The sequence below is a fragment of the Callorhinchus milii genome, unplaced genomic scaffold, assembly GCF_018977255.1.
Source record: "Callorhinchus milii isolate IMCB2004 unplaced genomic scaffold, IMCB_Cmil_1.0 Scaffold4, whole genome shotgun sequence".
Lineage (NCBI taxonomy): Eukaryota > Metazoa > Chordata > Chondrichthyes > Chimaeriformes > Callorhinchidae > Callorhinchus > Callorhinchus milii.
This window is the reverse complement of record NW_024704745.1, coordinates 65,846,507-65,866,692: the sequence shown is the minus strand read 5'-3', so window position 1 is coordinate 65,866,692 and position 20,186 is coordinate 65,846,507. Positions and strand designations below refer to the sequence as shown.

Sequence of the window (20,186 nt, the reverse complement as noted above, 5' to 3'; positions counted from 1 at the left end):
TGAGCCATGACCCACTCTGCCTTCCCCACCCCCATCCTCACACAGAGGATACAATTCAAGATCCTGGACCTCACCTTCAAAGCCCTCCATGGTCTTGCTACCCGCTATCTCTGCGACCTCCTAGCCCCCTACCATCCTGCTCGCTTCCTCCATTTAGCAGGCTCCAGCCTGCTTCATGTCCCCCACCTCGCTCGCCCCATTACTGGCGAGCGGACATTCTGCCACTCTGCCCCCACCCTCTAGAACTCCATTCCGCAGTCCCTCTACCCCGTCCCTTCCCTTGTCTCCTTCAAGACCCATATCAAGACCTTCCTCTTCGACCGTGCTTTCAATCTCCCTGCTTCCCCCCTACCCTCTACGCTCCCCAACCCCGACCGCAGCTCAGGTCCGAAACTCTGTCTGTCCAGCACCTTGGGACTTCCTCCTGACGTGAAAGGCGCTATACAAATGTCATTTTGTTGTTGGAAGTATTTTGCCAGATTCCTGAGTTTGAAGTCTGTTCGTGAAACGTCAGATCTTTGAAGTTCCTTCATTCCAAGCTATGCAGTGAAGTAAATCTCAATGTCTAGTGTGAAATCACCAGCCCCGGAGTGAGACACAGTTACAATTCAAACATAGCACACTGGCATCAATGTAGGCTATTGGTACAGTATATGGAAATTAAATACAACTTGGAGGAATAAAAATTTGGCCCCATTTCATAGTACAGTACAAATGCAACTTGAAACTAAAAAGGAACAAATCTGCATTACATTTAGATTGTACAATATTCAAATAATGCATTAATCAGGTATGTGAAACAACTAGACATAAAAGTACTAGTTCCTTAGGGACAGGCGTGCAACTATATTCTACATTAGAGAATACAACTGTGAAGGAGAGATGAAGCCTGTCTAAATAGAAAATGTTAACTGAAGTGCTCAAGTCTTACAAAATTGGTGTAATCAAATTGTTACAATAATTTACAATAAGTACACAAATAAATATGCAATGTGTTGGGAAATATTTTTGCATTGGTAACATACAATAAGTGTAAAAGTGTTCCAGTAGTTTTAGCTCATCATTCACACTAGTTACCTTCCTAATTATTAACAGCTGGTGTTTTATTTTTTAATAATGTAATCGTTTTGGTATTTAGTTGCATAAATGTCCCAAATAAAATCGTCCATTCACTTCATGGCTGTGTGTGAGACACTGCTGCCCACAAATTGGCTGCTGCGCACAAATTGGCTGCTGCGTTCACCGTCAAAATTCGGTCCTGCTCGAGACAGGAGTGAAAAGGAGATCCACTAATTCTTTCTCTCACAGACCTCAAGACTACCAGACTCATCAACCCTCACAAAATCTGCCTGTGTTTTTACCTCCACTCCGCAAAAAAAGTTTAATAATAATCCTTGCATTCGATATCTTATCACATCTTTGGGATGTCTCAAAGAGCTTCACAAAATATTCTGTAAAGTGAATTGACTGCATATTTTGGTGGGGAAATACCAAACGCTTCTTGGGTTCATCTCTGCCGTTCTTTTCCCAAACTTGGTGGCACATTTCATTAAATGCTTAAAATACTCCATGAAATAGCATATTTAATGGTTTTGCTGCCCCCTTAAGATGAAGATGTAATGTTGCATTCTAATGTACTCTAAATGGAATAATTTGAAAGGGATTAATGTTAATGTTAAGTTTCAATCAGTTTATTTATATCATTTATATTATTGTCAGCAAGAAATCTTGATAAGCGAATACAATGGAAATAATTATTCGTAGAAATAGAAGGCGCTTTTAGATGCATTGTCATTCAAAGTGAAAAACTTCCCACCCCACCAAATGCAAATTGGCGTGGGGCGGGGCGGGTGGTGGTGGTGGGAAAAGAAGTAAGCAGAGTCTCCTTGGAGCTGAACTGGTTCCAAGGCGACATGCTTGGCAACAGAATGTCAGGTGTAGAGTCAATCCTTTTTGGCGATTTTAGTTGTTCAGTTCCTGAGCCACGTGTCAGGGAGCCATTCCAGTTCTGGAACGTGTTGTTGCTAATCAACTTCGTTCATGCCTCTCCCACCACTCCCTACTCGAGCCCCTCCAGTCTGGGTTCTGTCTACAGAGACAGCGCTTGTCAAAGTCACAAATAATATCCTCTCTCTCTCTCTCTCTCTCTCTCTCTCGAGGCCCCCAACCTTCGGTGGGTGCGAGCTACGCCGAGTAACTACGAACTGTGTTGAAAAGAATTAAGTCATAATGTTTTTGATATGGTTTTTGTTATTTGCGCTGGTGCGTTCGTGTCTCGCTCGTTTGTGCTCTCCTCCTAAAGGTGCTCACTTGTATTCACTGCACACCCCTACGGATGATGACGGATCACCTCCGGTCGGTCCTTATTATGTGTAAAGTGGTGTCGTTTTGTTTTGAGTGCAAAAGGGGGGATTGTGGGAGACCAGTGGTGGACCCTTGTTTGAACTCAAAACAAGAAGACTTTATTTGGTGTTGTGATGAGTGAGCTAAGATATGATAACCAGCAAAAAACAGTTTTACAAGCTCTCTGCAGTCTGAGGAAGTTGTGCCTGGACTGCAGCTGTTTGCAGGACTGAATAAAACTTTTTTGAAACTTTCATTCGTCTGAAGACTCTCACTGAAAACAGTATCCAACACTGGTGTACAAGGACACCCAAATCCCTCTGAACACTAACACTATCTAATCTCTCCCCCTCTAGAAAATAATCTGTTTTTCTATTTTTTCTACCTAGGTGAATAACTTCACACTTCCCTACATTAAATTCCATCTGCCACCTATTCGCCCACTCCCCGAGCCTATCTATATCCCGTTGCAATCTTTTTGCATCATCCTCAGAGCTGACTCTCCCACCTAGTTTAGTGTCATCCACGAATTTAGATACGTTACATTCAATGTCCTCGTCCAGATCATTGATATAAATTGTAAATAGCTGACGCCCAAGCACTGATCCTTGTGGCACTCCACTAGTCACATCCTGCCAATTCGAGAATGACCCGTTTTTCCCTACTCTCTGTTTTCTACCCGTTAGCCATTCTTCAATCCATGCTAATATGTTCCCATTAATCCCGTGGGCCTTAACCTTGTGCAATAGTCTTTTGTGTGGCACTTTGTCAAATGCCTTTTTAAAATCTAAATATACTACATCTACTGGTTCCCCCCTATCTAACCTGCTAGATACATCTTCAAAAAACTCTAAAAGATTAGTTAAGCATGACTTCCCTTTTGTAAAGCCATGTTGACTCTGCCTAATCTTGTTATGGTCTTCCAGGAATCCCATAACGACATCTTTAATTAAGGACTCAAGAATTTTCTCTACCACTGATGTCAGACTAACTGGTCTATAGTTCCCCATCTTTTCTCTCCCACCCTTCTTAAATAGTGGTGTTACATTTGCAATCTTCCAATCAATGGGAACCGTTCCGGAATCCAGAGAATTTTGGAAGATCAAAGACAAGCCATCCACTATCTCAGTAGCGACCTCTTTTAAAACCCTAGGATGTAGGCCATCAAGTCCAGGAGATTTATCAGTTTTAAGACCTGACAATTTACCTAAAACCATTTATTTATTAATATCAGTTCCCCCAAGTTTCTCGCTAACATTGTCTTCTTGGTTCCCCTCTATTCTTGGTAGGTTTTCAGTATTTTCTAAGGTGAAGACAGTAGCAAAGTACTTGTTTAATGACTCTGCCATGTCTTTGTCCCCTACTATAATTCCCCCCGTCTCTGCCTGTAGCGGACCCACATTTACCTTTGACAGCCTCTTCCTCTTTATATATTTATAAAAACTCTTGCAGTCTGTCTTTATGTTCTTCGCTATACTAGGCAAAGGCAGAATATCAATGGGAAAGACAGCAAAGCTGAAGGAGTTTCTAAAACACTGTTACAATTCATTTGAAACTTGATAGTTATAGCTTGGTAGGACATGATCCAATTTATTTTTCTGTTTTGCTACTTGGTCTTCCAATTTCTCCACAGCTCCTCAGGCTAGCTGGTCTGTCACTAGTTGTGCCTTGGAGGACTACATCTGCCTAGCTCAGCAGCTGGACCATTGAGACTATCACAGAGGGTTGACTTTACTCTGATATTCCATTACCAAACAGGAACTGCTGATGACAGACCAACCAGCTCCCCCTGCAAACCAAAGCCCTAATCGGTGATCCTAGCTGGATAAAGCAGTGGGTAGCTTGTAGGACAGTGCACTCAATGGCAAGCTGTGCAGTTCTAGTCAGTTAATACTCCAGTACTCCAACGCACATTCTGGGGTCGCCAAGCTTTGGCTCTCGCCAGCCTGCACCTTGTACTTTCCAGAATTAGTTAAGCAGGATGTGTCTCCAGAGTGTGAGCATAAATATTCCGTGGGAATTTCCACACATATGTGGATGCATGGAACTCAATTTGGTTTGTATATCAATCATGGTGATCAGTTTCCATTCGTCAGGAAGTACAGATAAATACAATAGAAAAGGTTAGATAGCAGGGAACGGTTTGCATAGTAAAACATTATTCTTATTTTAGTCTTTGATATAAGTACTACAGACCACCACAAGAGGAGTTTGAATTTAGTTCCTTTGACCCCTTTCTCTCAGCTTGGCTAAGATTTGTGTGTCAGCCTAGCTCAGTTGGCAACACTCTTGCTTTTGAGTGAGAAGGTTGTGGGTTCAATCCCCATATCAGGACTCAGTCTAGATTGACATTCCATTGAAGTACTGGGCGTGCGCTGCATTGTTGAAGTTTTATAACAAGATCCTTTCTGCCTTTTCATTTGGATGCTACAGTCCAGTATCACTATATGAAAAGAGAAGGGAGTTTCATCCAAGTGTCTTGGCCAAAAAGCTCTCCAAATAAAATTGGTTGTTCATTTCATGGCTGTTTGTGGAACATTGCTGTGTGCAAATTGGCTACCACATGGATAAGGCAGCATAAAATTATGCAAAGGAACATGAAAGAAAAGTTGATAAAAAATTTGTTCCAGGAATTGACAGAATATGGAATGATATGGCAGGGGTGGCTGTTGGAGCAGAGTCCATTGAGGAATTTAAAAGGAAATTAGATAAACACATCCAGAGAAAAGGTTTTAAGAGTGTACAGGATACAAGGATAGATTTCTTCATTGAAGGAACAAGCACACACACTAATAAATGGGTTAAATGTCCTAGATATCCAAGCTAATTTATCAAAGTTAGATTTCAGATAATCTTTGCATGCACGTTACACCAACCACTAAAAATTCCTCCTGTACCCTAGGTGGGGATTATTTTGGTTATGGTAAAAGCTGTTATGAAAGCAGTAGATCCTCCCTCCACGTCTGTAAAACTGCATGCATGAACAGAAGTCCATTCAAAGCCATTATTACCAACACTTGAAACAAAAACATGAAAAGGAATAGAATCAAATTTTCAAAAGGTTTTCTACAACAACAACAACTTGGATTTATATAGCGCCCTCCACGCCGGACGGCGTCTCAGAGCCTTTACAGTAACGGATCCCGGGACCGAGCCAGGGGGAGGGAGGTGACCAAAGGCGCGGTCGAAAAGAAAGGTCTTCAGCAGAGACCTGAAAATGGGAAGGGAGGGAGCGAGATGAAGGGAGTGAGGAAGGCAGTTCTAGAGCCTCGGAGCATAGTGGCTGAAGGCGCGGTCGCCGAGGGTGGAGCGGAGTACTCGGGACGAGGAGGAGGCCAGACCCGGAGGAACGAAGGCAAAGGGTACTGTTTTGGGTACTAATCCTTTTACAATCTCTTTAAGTAGATGGAAGCAGGCAATAGAACAGTGTCTGAATCATGCTGTATTGTTATGCAGCAAATCAGGTGAAACAGTCTGCTAACTGTTGGAGAACAGAACAGAAAAAATAAAAGATTAGAAAAAAACTGAACATTCACTATGAGGAAGGAGGATTAGTTTTAAGGATTTAAACGTTTTTTAAAAAAACTCTTGCCATTGATATAGCACCATCTCAAAGCAGTAAAAATAATTAATTAAGTTTAGTGACCACCTTTGCAGGCAATGTAGTGGGAAATTTGTGTAAACATCCTGCAAATAGAAAAGAACCAGGAGGTAAATTAATGTTTATCTGGAGGATGGTTGGCGAGGGCCCAAGGAGAAACCTTCTTTTGATGAATAGCAGCTCTATTCCCATCTCCAACCTCCTATTCCAAAGTACTGGAACTGGTCATCACTTCCCAGCTTCACTCCTTCCTCTCCCGCCACTCTCTTCATGAACCCCTTCAATCAGAATTCCGTGCCGACCACAACGTAGAAACAGCTTTGATCAAAGCGGCAAATGACATTCTGTCCATCTGCGACCTCTCTGCTGCCTTCAACACTGGTGACCACTCTATCCTCATCCACCGCCTCTCCTCTCACCTCAACCTTCACTGCTCTGTCCTTGACTGATTCAGATCCTGGAAGTGGAGTCCTGTAGCTCAGTGGTTAGAGGACTCGCTTTGCAAGCAAGAGACCTGGGTTCAATTCCAGGCTGAGGGCGAAACCTTGGGCAAGTTTCCTTACTCCACACAGAGCCTAATAATAATCTCTCCAAAACAATAATAAATTGGTCTTTTCAATCCACGACTGTTTGTGGGACACTCCTGTGCACAATTGGCTGCCGTGTTTCACCCACAAATATACGGTCAATTCACCTTACAGTCTATTCTGTGAAGCGCTTTGGGACATCGAGAAGACGTGAAAAGCGCTATATCAAATGCAAGGATTATTATTATATTATCCTATCTCTCACACCATCTCCGCTTCATCTCCACAAACAGTTTCTCCTCTAGCCCCCGCACCGTCTTGTGTGGCGTTCCTTAGGGCTCCGTCCTTGGTGCCCTCCTCTTCAATATCTATAGCTCCCTCCTGGTGACATCATCCGCAGACATGGGGTCAACTTCCACATGATGCGGATGACCCCCAACTCTACTTCTCTGCCTCCACCTTCGACTCCAGGACCACTGCTGTCCTGAAGAATGTCTGTCAGACATCAAGTCTTGCACGGGAACTAACTTTCTTCAGTTGAACATCAACAAGACCGAGGCTCTCCTAATTGGCTCCCGTCAGCGCCTCCACACCTCAGGCGCTGACAGCATCACCATCCAAGGACGGACACGTCACCTTACTAAACCAGTCATCTTGTTTGACCCTCAACTATCCTTTCTATCCCACATCCGTGCCATGACCCTCTCCGGCTTCCCCCACCGCCGCAACATCGCCCGGTTCCATCACTGTCTCACACCGCAGGACGCCGAGAGCCTCATACAACGCCTTCATTACATTCAGGTTCGACTAATGCAAACTCCCTGCTCGTCGCCCTCCCCAACTCCTCCCTCCATAGTCCGCAGATCATCCTGAACTCTGCCGACCGTGTCCTCTCCCGCGCCGGGCTCCGCGACCCCATCAACAATCAGCGAGGTCCGGCACCGGAGCAAACACAAGGATTACCATTACCAACATCATTAATACGCGTATCATCGGCCCACAGGGCTCAAGTGCAGGTCATTCATTGTCTGGAGTGAACCTCGGGGCGATGGCGTGTGGGGGGGGGGGGGGAGGCGGGTCGCCGTCATGGAAACCAACTCAGTCACCTGCTGTCCATCGAGGTTAAGGTGCTGTTGACTTACATTCCTTGCCCTCGGGCCTCCCTCCACCCCCTACCAGCGGACTCCCCGCTCCCGCTGTGCCGTCCCCCTCACCTGGCTGACCCGGCCCCGGTGGCCAGTAACCGCCGGCTCGGCGGCTCGCTCCTCCTCGCCGGGGCTCTGGCGAGCGGCCGCGCGGCGCCTCCCTGCCATCTCCTCCGCTGGCAGCCGAGCGAGCGGTAACAATGGCGCGCGAGCACCAGCCGACAGTTGGTGACCAGCGACGCCGCCATGTCTCTGCCCCGCCCCCTCCAAACCGCCGCGTCCCGGCAGCCACCGCCCGCCGCCACAGCCAATCGCAGAGCGCGCGGTCAGCCGCGCGGCCAGGCATTTAAAAATAGCCCAAAGTCAACCCGACGCTAGCCCAAAATAGCCCAATATCACGTGCTGCTCACCTGCACAACAACAACAACAGCAACAACCACATGACGTGTGTGTATCACCTTTCACGTCGGGAGGACGTTCTAAGGCGCTGGACAGTCAGTGTTTCGGACCCCACGCTGGGGGTCGGGGAGGGTGGAGGGCAGTGGGGGGAGGGTGGAGGGCAGTGGGGGGGAGGGTGGAGGGCAGTGGGGGGGAGGGTGGAGGGCAGTGGGGGGGAGGGTGGAGGGCAGTGGGGGGGAGGGTGGAGGGCAGTGGGGGGAGGGCAGTGGGGGGAGGGTGGAGGGCAGTGGGGGGGGGGAAGGAGGGTGACCGAACGCACGGTCGAAGAGGAGGGTCTTGAGATGGGTTTTGAAGGAGGTGAGGGGGGGGGGGGCGAGGCGGGGGGACTGCGGGGTGGAGATCTGATCCAGAGGGTGGGGGCAGAGCGAGGCGGGGGACGTGAAGCAGGTCGGAGCCCGCTGACCGGAGGGAGCGAGCAGGATGGTAGGGGGTTAGGAGGTCGCAGAGGTGGTGGGTGGGGGGGGGTGGGAAGACCATGGAGGGCTTCGCAGGTGAGGACCAGGATCTTGAACTGTGTGACGGGAAGCCAGTGGAGTCGGGCCAGGATGGGGGTGAGAGGGTCACGGAGCCCGGTGCGGGGAAGGACGTGGGCTGCAGAGTACTGGATGATCTGCAGCCTATGGAGGGAGGAGTTGGGGAGGCCGACAAGCAGGGAGTTTGCATAGTCAAGGCTGGATGTTATGTATAAGTGTGTGAGGGTTTCGACAGCCTGCGGTGTGAGACAGAGCCAGAGTCGGGCAATGTTGTGGAGGTGGAGGAAGGCAGAGTGGGTCATGGCGCAGATGTGGGGTAGAAAGGATAGTTGAGGGTCAAACAAGACGCCAAGGTTCTGGCCTGGCTTAGTAAGGTGGAGTGTGTAACCATGGATGGTGATGCTGTCAGCGCCTGAGGTGTGGAGCCAAACCGGAGAGCCTCAGTCTTGTTGATGTTCAACTGAAGAAAATTAGCTCTCATCCAGGACTTGATGGTGGAGTCGGAGAGATAGAGTTGGGTGTTATCTGCAAACATGTGGAAGTTGACCCCATGTCTGCAGATGATGTCACCAAGGGGGAGCATATAGATATTGGAGATGAGGTGATCAAGGACAGAGCCCTGAGAAACGCCGCACGAGACACTATAAGATGGCGGCTTGCATTGTAGAGGCCTTCCTCCTTTTCCTGTGACTGATGCAGACATTCAATGGACGTAAGGCACGAATGCTCAGAGTCCTCCGTGATGCATCTGAGCTCAACCTCTGCCCAGCACCCACACCAGTCGCACTGCCTCCTTGTGGCCCAGGAGGACCTATTGTCTAATCAGCCACTCTAGATAACTAGTCACTAAGCCATTTCCTTCTCGGAGTGACAAGTTATGAGGAGTCTACTGCAAGTACTATACACATGTATGTTAATGGTTCACCCGCCAAATATATGTTCAATAAAACTACCAAAACTACCAAATATTGAACATATATTTCATCTGTCTTCTTTTGCTGCATTATTTTATGTGTATCAGCCTGGCTCAGTTGGTAGCAGTCTCACCTCTGAGTCAGAAGGTTGTGGGTTCAAGTCCCATTTTGGGACTTGGAATGCATATGGTCTTGACTCTAAGCTTACACTCCAATGCAGTGTTTGGGGTGTGCTGCATTGTTGGGGTGCCATCCTTCAGATGAGACAATAAATTGAGATCCCGTCTGCCTGTTCGGGTGGACGTTAAAGACTCCATAGCACTATACGAAAGAGAAGTGAGTTTGTGTCCAGTGGCCAATGACCAGAGGACAAGGCCTGCAATTGAAAGGGGAAAACTCATAGCAAATTTACCCAAACACTATTTCAGTGAGGAAATAGTGAACAGGTTGAAGCAGGAAGTGTTGATTCTATGGAGAAGGTTGAAGCAGGAAGTGTTAATTCTTTTAAACACAAATTTGATTTTTTTTTACAAAATAACATTATGGGATGTACTACAAAGGTAGTTTGGGACATATGTGCATGTGACCCCAGGAAGTTGGAAGGCGAACTAGATGGTCTTTTATCGTCTAGCATTTCTTATGTTCTTATGTCCTGACCAACAATCCCTCAATTAAAAATTGGTCATTCACTTCATAATGTTTGTGCGAATTGCTGTGCAAAATTATCTGTTGCGCTCTCCCACAAAATACACAGTCACTGCACTCTACAGTATATCCAGGATTGCATCGATATTTGCAGTGGTTGGTATTGCAATTGGACACCATAGAAATGATATGAACAGCTTGTCAGCAGAACAGTTACTACTGTATCAATATATTTACTACATATTACTTATGAGTGAGCCTTGTAGGCTATTCAACTATAGGAGACATCAGAACCTTGATCTTACCCTCAGTCTAAATCCACACAAATGATTTGTAGAAAGGTAATATTCTACCCGGGTCCAGATTAACTCTATTAATGTAACATTTTGGAGTGTTCAGAATTTGGCAAATTCCTAAAAAAAAAGCCTGAATTTTGAAACTGTTTGAAACTACAGGAAAAAGCCCTCAAAGTTAAGATTGAATTCAACAATTTGAAAAATTTGCCGACCTGCAGCTAAAAGTGTGTCATTACATATAATATCCAGCAGGTGGCACTCATATGTACACTGACTGACATTTTCCTTCAGTAGAATTGGATAACCCAAGACAATACAATACAAATTACAACACAAATTTGTATTTATATAGTGCCTTTCACCTTTAATGTCAGGAAGGCATATAGTGCCTTTCACCTCTTATGTACAAGAGGACATAGGTTTAAAGTTGCAAAGAGCAGTATAGGCTCAAATATTGCTAAGATTTTCTTTACTCAGAAGATAGTTAATGATTAGAACAGGTTGCCATCTTGTGAAATGAGTCCAAATCACAGTTTCTCAATAAGCTTGTTTGCTAAAGCTTTTCTAAAACCTAAATATAGCTTTACATATAGGAGGAATGGACAGGACAGACAAGTCCATTACAGTCTGTGTGAGTAGTCCCAGAGCATGGAAAATACCATGACACTATAGCTTTTATGCCCCTAAATCAATGTTTCACCCAAAATCTATCCAACACCCTCCTCATTTATTTCCACTCTTTTCACAGTCTGTTTTATGTACAGCAAAATTCACCCAAGTCGTATCAGTCGGAACCTCAACATTTAATATGACCTATGCAAAGTCCAAGTGGCAGGCAAACTGTAGAAGTCGTAGAAAATCCAATTTAATCAATAAACGACGCTGTGCATGCGTAATGCAATGCAGCTGTTTGCACATGTGGTAATTCATCATTACAGCCGGTAAGTGTGTATTCAATGATTGGTTAAGACTGCATTTTCCGTGATTCAATGCAGCTTCACCCAACACCCATGTGCACTTACCGATAACAACAACAATAAAATTACATTTATAGAGCGCTTTCATGTCAGGAGGACGTCCCAAACCACTGAACAGTCAGGGGTTGGGACCCGAGCATGGGGGAGGGGTGGTGTAGGGGTGAGGGAAGGAGAGAGGTGGGAGGGCGACCAAAGGCATGGTCGAAGAGAAGGGTCTTGAGATCGGCCTTGAAGGAGGCAAGGGAGGAAGCGAGGCAAAGGGACTGTGGGATGGAGTTCCAGAGTATCGGGGCAGAGAGGCTGAAAACCCAGCCATCGATGGTAGGGTGGGAGACATGGAGCAGACCGGAGCCCCCTGAACAGAGGGAGTGGGCAGGTTGGTAAGGAGTCAGCAGGTCAGAGAGGTAGGAGGGGGCAAGGCCAATGGCCTTGAAAGTGAGGACGAGGATCTTGAATTCGATCCTCTGGGGGATAGGGAGCCAGTGGAGTCGGACGAGGATGGGAGTGATGGGGTCACGGAGCCAGGTACACGAGAGTACACGAGCTGCGGAGTTTTGGATGATCTGCAGCTTGTGAAGGGAAGAGTTGGGAAGGCCGATGAAGAAGGAGTTTCCATGATCGAGCCTTGATGTGACGAATGCATGGGTGAGGGTTTCGGCAGCCTGAGGGGTGAGGCAGTGGCGGAGTCTGGCAATGTTGTGGAGGTGGTGGTAGGCAGTGCCGGTCATGGCGCGGATGTGGGGGAGAAAAGACAGTTCAGGGTCAAACAAGATACCCAGGTTTCTGACTGGCTTAGTGAGGTTGAGTGTGCAGCCATGGAGGCTGTTGCTGCCAGTGCCCGAGGTGCGGAGCGAGCCAATCAGGAGGGCCTCGGTCTTGCTGATGTTGAGTTGGAGAAAGTCGTCCCTCATCTGGGACTTGATGTCGGACAGGCAGTCGGTCAGGACGCCAGCAGTCTTGAGTTGAGGGAGGAGGCAGAGAGATAGAGTTGAGTGTCATCCGCATACATGTGGAAATTTACCCCATTTCTGCGGATGATATCACCAAGGGGAAGCATGTAGAGGGTGAAGAGGAGGGGACCGAGGACAGAGCCCTGAGGAACACCGCATGAGACGGTGCGGGGTCTGGAGGAGAAGCCGTTTGCTGCGACGAAGTGGAGGCGGTGTGAAAGGTAGGACATGAACCAGTCAAGGTCAAAACCTTGAAGGTTGAGATGGGAGGAGAAGCGGTGGAGGAGGATTGAATGGTCGGTCCACAGTATCAAAGGCAGCGGAGAGTCGAGGAGGACGAGGAGACAGAGGGAGCCCTGGTCACACATGGTGAGGATGTCGTTTGTGACCTTGACCAGAGCAGTTTCTGTGGAAAGGGAGGTTTGAGATGGGCCGGTAGCTGGATAACTGTGATGGGTCAAGGGAAGGTTTCTTCAAGGTGGGGGTGATAATGGCTGTTTTGGGGAAGGCACAGTGCCAGATGGCAGGGAGAGATTGATGATGACAAACGTTGGAATCGCATAGAATTGTGGGAAGTGAAGTACTTCTGCGCACGCGTTGATGGATGAAGGCATAATTTCCGTGCTTCATTGCAGCCGGTCAATAAGGAGGCATGTGTCGACGGGTAAGGATGTCATTTTCCTGGATTCAAGGTCTCCGGTAAGTGCAGTAGTAAATGGAGGATAGGGGAGCAACATTAAGTGTCAGGAGGTGAGTATAATAATAATAATCCTTGCATTTGATATAGCGCCTTATCACATCTTCAAGACATCTCAAAGCACTTCACAGAATATACTGTACAGTGAATTGACTGTATATTTGTGCGCGAAATGATTTTTCCTGCATTCACCACTCTGGGTATAGTAAGTAGTTAAATCTAAATCGCCCCATTGACAACCTTTTTTCTAGCTTGAGCTTGCCCCTTCTTGTAGAAGTTATGGTTATATATTATTACATTTGATTTCACCTATATCCCTTTGACTCTTGCAATATTCAATAAGATAAATGTTAAGCGCTCAGAGACACTATCCGGTGTGAAGGGTGCTATATAAATACAAGTTGTTGTACCTCCTCTGAGCTTTCTTTCTCTACATAGAATTATAGACTGTGACAGAAACAGGCCATTTGGTCCATTGGGTTTTAGCTGGTGTTTTTCCTCCACATAATTCACCTGATCTAATCTCACTCTCCTGCTCATCCCCATATACTTTCATATTCCGCTTTCTAATTACTTTTTAATATAATTTATGGATTCTGCCTCAACAGTTGCTCTGGTTGTGACAATGAAATACCAATGCTGTATTCTCAATTTCCATAATCGCTTCTAGCTCAGGTATCAATTTAGTTGCTCTCTCCTATCTGTTCCCAAATGCAAAAATATTCTTAATGTATAAAAGTAACAGTATTGTGCACTGTAATTCATTTGGGTCAGGAACAGTGCTCTGTATAAGCTATTGTTGTATGCTCCATTACACTAGAAATCACAAGTAATTCGATAGATGAATAAGTATTCCACATTCTTTCTTTTACAACATTAAGTTATTTCTTAAACATGTCCACTCACTTTATCTTACTAGTTTGAGAAGCTTCAATTTACCCTTATTGGTAATGTTTTAGTTGTGAAGAAATATTTCCTGGTGTTTGCTCTAAATTCCTCTACACAACACTGAATCTGTGCATTCCTGTTTCGCTGCCTTGGTGTATTTAAAAGTTTTGTTCCAGTTTTGCTTTCTGTCTTCCTTTTAGCCCCACGTTAGGATTTTAATATCATGGTCTAGGCTGACACTCCAATGCAGTACTGCATTATTGGAGGAGTCGTCCTTCGAAAGGGATGTTAAGTTGAGGTCCTGTCTGCTTGTTCAGGTGTACATTAAATATCCCATGATACTATTCGAAAAAAGAAGGGAGTTTCTCCTGGTATCTTGGCCAATAATCCTCCAGATAAAATGGTCATTCACTTCATGACTGTTTGTGGGACATTACTGTGTGTAAATTGACTACCACTTTCACCTGCAAGATACACAGTCACTGCAATCTACTGCAATTCCTGTGAAGCGCTTTAAGACATTTCATTGGTGTGACTGATAAGCCACAATATCAAATGCAATAATTATTTTTTATTATCTTACGCTTATAGGGGCTCCTCTGAAATCAAGATCAACTGACATGTTAAAGGTGCCCTGAGCTTAAGAAAACTACTGAAGAGAAGTTTTCTCCTAGAATGTTCTGAATATCTTTACTGTCAGGAATGAGAGGCTTTGTGGAGGCACTCTGCTCCATGCACATTTCTGCTATAGGCTACATTGAGCTCATGAGCAAACATCTGTGAGATAGTTTTCGTAGAAATATTTTTGTTTCGTATTTTGACATAGTTGAATATGTTTGTTCCTCAAACTCTAATAATTTTCCTTTCTTTACTCATGCATTACAGAAAATCCTGCATGAAGCCACAACTGTTGCCCAGCAACCATACTGCCACCGACAAACCGGAGACTAAACTAACCCACTAAATGGTCTCTGCAGCCACAGCCATGACAACAAAGATTTTCTTTCACTGCTTTCAGAAGAGATCGCATCTTATGTGACAGCACATCTTACTACTACTACTAATAATAATCCTTACATTTGATATAGCACTTTTCACCTCTTCTAGACGTCTCAAAGCACCTCACAGTATATTACCGTAAAGTGAATTGACTGTATATTTTGTGGGTGAAACGCGGCAGACAATTGCGCACAGCAGTGGCCCACAATCACTTATGGATTGAGTGACCAAATTATTATTGGTTTTTTTCTTGAGGAATTATTATCAGGCATGTGGAGTAAGGAAACTTGCCCAAGGTTTCGCTCTGCCGGGAATCGAACCCAGGTTTCTCACTTGGGAGGCGAGTGCTCTAATCACTGAGCTACAGGACTCCTAATCCACAATAAATCAATCTCAAATTTATTCTCATTTCCTGACCTATTCCAAGACAATTATTTAATCTTTATTTCTCTTTGTACAGGACCAATTATCATGCTCTTATTTGACTTGTACAGCTAAGCCCTTTGCAACATATATTACAAGTGTCCTAGTGCAATCATTGATCTTAAGGTAATAAATATTGGTGAACTATAAGCAAGGGGGAGAGTGCCAATGATGTACTTACATTATGTGCTGCTACAGGCAGCCTTTTGCAGGCATGCTGTAAAATAAATGAGTTGTTGAGACCAACCTAAACACAAGATTTTCTTAGTCATGTTTCCATTAACCCTCCAGCCACAACACAAAAAATCCTCGAGCAGGCACCCTGCCATTTGGTTAAATTGGCTATAGGTAGACTGAGAGTTCAACCTACCTGTCATGCGGATTATAATTTACTGGTACTGTAACACAAACCTTTGACAGCCTGGATATTGTGATATATGTCACTTTCAAACATCTGCTGTGTTAGTGTTCATTCCTCCTGATGTGATTAAAACCCACCACAAAATGTAAGCAAGGATTAATCTTGCAACAATAATTTTGCATTTGTACACCACGTATCATGTAGGAACTGATACAATAAAGAACACATGTCCACAACAATACAATGGTGATAATCCTTGCATCAGATAATGCCTATACATGGAATTACATAGAAAGTTATACTAAATCAAACCAAGTAGTCAAATAATCAGTGTTTATACTTCATGTGACCCTTCACCCCTACTCCTATATCACTCTATTCCCTTCTCCCTCATATATCCATCAAGTTTCCACTTAAGTATGTTGATATTTGCTCCTTCAACCAGAGCTTCCAGCTGTGAGTTCCACAGCCTCACCACCCTTTGCAAAAAAAAGTTCCTCCTAAACTCTGTTAGATCTGCTACTGGCTATGTTATAATAATAATCCTTGCATTTGATATAGCGCTTTTCACGTCTTCTAGACGTCTCAAAGCGCTTTACAGAATAGACTGTAAAGTGAATTGACTGTTGTGGGCGAAATATATACATAATGTTGCATTTCATAGGTAGTCCTTGTCAATACGTAGTGACTTTGTATTTGCAGACAAACACAACAGCCACTTTATCCACAGCAAAGTCCCCCAAAACAGTTATGAAGTGAATTTATCAGAGGATTGTTGATCAAGAGATTGTTGACTCTTCTCTTTTCAAATGGGCCAAGGACCTTCTTCATCCAATCTGGTCTTGTAATCCTGTGATGTGGTCCTTGAACATTAGGTTCGTTTGACATAGTTCTGTAACATAAGCACTGTAAAAGCTTCAACATAAACCCAAATCACTGATGAAATCCACTCCGTGTTTATCAATTAACAAGACTTTAAAATAACCTACTTTCCTATATTCTTTCTAGCCAAAACACTTGACATAGATTTTTATACATCCACACACCAGTTTAATTCCATTACAAACGGATGATTTTATCACAACACTTACAAGTTCTCCCATAATAATTTAGCTCATGGAAGTTGCATCACCATTGATAGTAAATTTTAATGGTTCTTTTGTGAGTGTGGGATGCCCCTGGGAAATAGTAGCAGGGAGAGGGAAAGTGAACAGACCAACTCAAGAGACAATACAGATTTTTTAATTCCTCATACATCTTCGATTACTCTTCAATGTAGGAGGAATAAAGTAGGTGAGATAGAATTACTGCAAATAGAAAAGATTTATGTAGGCTTAATTGAATTACTTCAGAACATCGCTAAGTGGGAAGTTAAATAGCCTGGTTTTGAATATTTTGGGAAGGCTACGATACTATTATTTGTTGAAGTGATTAATTGAAACTGAGGGAAAATATATTGGAAATAATAAATCTCTTTGTGTTGCTTTTATATTGCATTTCCAGACTTGAAATCTGGTGCCAAACTGGAGGAGGTGCTGTATTTGATGCCTTCACTACTTTAACATTGCGTCCTGACTAACAAAGGGTGTTTCTGGCAAATGATGTTTTGCACAGATGCAAACATATGATGACATTCGCATAAATACGGAATATCATGATTTATTTATTTCACCATAAAAAAAAGAAATGATAGAATTGCATTTTGAATTCACATCAAGATGAAAAGATTGCACTATTTATAATTGCTAATTACTAATTATACATCTCATATCAGAATAATGAAACCACACTGAAACAGAAGGTGACTAGAATAAGGAAGAGGTGGTGCAGTGGAGGTTTACTAGAATGATTCCAGGGATGAAGGGCTATAGTTATGAGGAGATTGGAGAAGCTGGGTCTGTTTTCTTCGCAGCAGAGAGGGTTGAGGGGAGGAACCTGACTGAGGTGTACAAATTCATGAGGGGTTTTGTTAGATTAAATAGAGAGAAGATATTTCCATTGATAGGGGGGGTCAGTGACTAAGGGGCATAGTTATAAGATCGTCCCAAGAACAGCAAAAGGAGACCTGAGGAGGCTTTTTTTCATCCAGAGAGTTTTTGGCATGTGGAATGCCCTGCTGAGTAGAGTGGTGGAGATAGAGTGCATTGTAGCTTTCAAAGGGAAGTGAACAGGCATATAATAATATTGCATTTGATATAGTAACTTATCACATTTTCGAAACATCTCAAAGTGCTTCACAGGATATATTGTAAAGTGAATTTACTGTGTATTTTCTGAGCAAAATGCATCAGCCAATTGCACACAGCGGTGTCCCACAAACAGTCATGGATTGAGTGGGCAAATTGAATCGAACCTAGGTCCTCTCACTTGCGAATATTAAGGAAAGGAGCTTGAATGGGGAAGGGCAGGATGGTGGGAATAAAGTGATCTTCTTGCTCTATGAGTTGGTATGGACTTGATGGGCCAAATAATAATAATCCTTGCATTTGATATAGCGCTTTTCACATCTTCCAGACGCTTCAAAGTGCTTCACAGAATATACTGCAAAGTGAATTGACTATATTTGTAGGTGAAGCTTGGCAGCCAATTGCGCACAGCAGTGTCCCTCAAACAGTCGTGAATTGAAGTGACCAATTTATTATTGGGTTTTTTTCTTGAGAGATTATTATCAGGTGTGTGGAGTAAGCAAACTTGCTCAAGGTTTTGCCCTGATGGGAATCAAATCCAGGTCTCTCGCTTGCGAGGCGATTGCTCTCACAGTTACAGGACTCCACAGCCTCCTTCTGCACTGTAGACTTCTACGTTTCTACATAAGTATATATTAACTTGCAAGGCCTCAGTGGGCACCACTGGAGATGACCGTATCCTGCTGTATATCCTCCCTCTTGTTTTATTGAGGACTCCAACCTTTAAAGCCTTCTCTTTTTCAAGACCAAGCTAAGTTGGAGCCACAGAGCCATAGGTTTAGAGTTGCAAAGGGCAATTTCAGGCACTAATAAATATGTTTACCCTGTGGGTATTTAACAATAGATTACCAGGAAGGGTTGTACAGGCTAGGATGCTGGAATGATTTAAAATACAGTTTGATGCTGTAATGGGAACAACAACAACAAGATTACAGTTGTATAGCGCCTTTCATGTCGGGAGGACGTCCCAAGGCACTGGACAGTGTAAGAAGATCAAATGAGCCAAATGCCTTCTTCATCCAAACCCATCTTGTGATATTATGTTCTTGTGATCTGAAAAATAAATCTGTTCACATATGCATCATGGCTCCCAAGACAATTTGTATGAAAACACAGGCATAATGCACACTAATTTGTAATAAATTTCTAACCTTCACGAGTGCTTAAAAATGTATTGCAAAGTAATACCTGTGACTATACCATACGTCCTCCCAACGTGAAAGGTGCTGTACAAATGCAATTTGTTGTTGTTGACTATGCAAAGTCAAAATCCAGAATGAGAATCAATGAGATGCTGCTCCAGTGATGATCAAGAGATAATCAAAAAGCAATGCATTTTGCATCAATTTAAATTTTTTGAACTCTTTTTGAACATTTGAAGCTGGGTATTATAACAGTAATATGTTTCTCAGGGGTTTCATTAAAAGTGGGTAGCAGGAGAATTTCTCAATCTAGTCTCGCACAATTACAAAGTGTTAATGCAATTAGCCCTGAGGTTAAGGAAAAATGTGTAAATTTATGCATCCACCGTAAGGCATTTCCTGCCACCCTCTTTTCTTGCTCTAAAGATATCTCTCCTGTTTTAATTAGTGAAATTGCAGGGTTCTGATATATTGAAGATAGTGCTTGAATATGGAACACCAGTAAAAATATACTTTCTGTAAGCATCAGCCTCTCACAAAGCTGTCAGTACAGTGGGATAAGTTCATCTCTATAGAAACATAGAAATCTGCAATGCAAAAGGAGGCTATGCTTACAACTGCATTAGCTACATTTTGCAGAAATAGTACCTTTTATTCAAAACCTACGTGAAGGGCCAAGGCCCTTGGTCCAGGATACTACCGAGGTTAAAAAGATCAACGGTGAAATAAGATAAGTCAAGAAGTGGTTACTTGAGGCCTTCGAACCCTATGGGTACAACGAAGGGAAGATTGAGAATAAACAAGGAATGGGGTTACTAATGACATCCTTATTCAGCACCTTGGGACGTCCTCCCAACATGAAAGATGCTTTACAAATGTAATTTTGTTGTTGTATTTGGGAACCACGCAAAGGACCACTTTTGTAGTCTTGCAAACATACAATAACAACAACAAGATTACATTTGTAAAGCGCCTTTCACGTTGGGAGGACGTCCAAGGCGCTGGACAGTGTCCAGCATTTCAGACCCGAGCTGGGGTTAGGTTGGGAGAAGAGAGGGGAGGGGAAGGGGGGTGGTTGATGGCATGGTCGGAGATGAGGGTCTTGAGACGGGACTTGAAGGAGGCTAAGGAGGAGGCAAAGCAGAGTGACTGGGGGATGG

General features: G+C 44.0%; 1 protein-coding gene and 1 non-coding gene across 2 annotated transcripts in view; both read right to left on the bottom strand.

The window, feature by feature from the left end:
- Positions 1 to 7,888, bottom strand: part of fdx1 (ferredoxin 1) — a 33,708-nt gene extending 25,820 nt beyond the window's left edge. Inside the window, exon 1 of the mRNA XM_007905608.2 lies at positions 7,686 to 7,888. Coding sequence (XP_007903799.2) covers positions 7,686 to 7,864 — 179 coding nt within the window. The 5' untranslated portion in view covers positions 7,865 to 7,888. The remainder of the gene's footprint in view (positions 1 to 7,685) is intronic.
- Positions 7,889 to 15,213: 7,325 nt separating this feature from the next.
- On the bottom strand, positions 15,214 to 15,285 carry trnag-ccc. The gene has a single exon. It is a non-coding gene; the product is annotated as a tRNA-Gly (tRNA).
- Between the last annotated feature and the right edge of the window lie 4,901 nt (positions 15,286 to 20,186).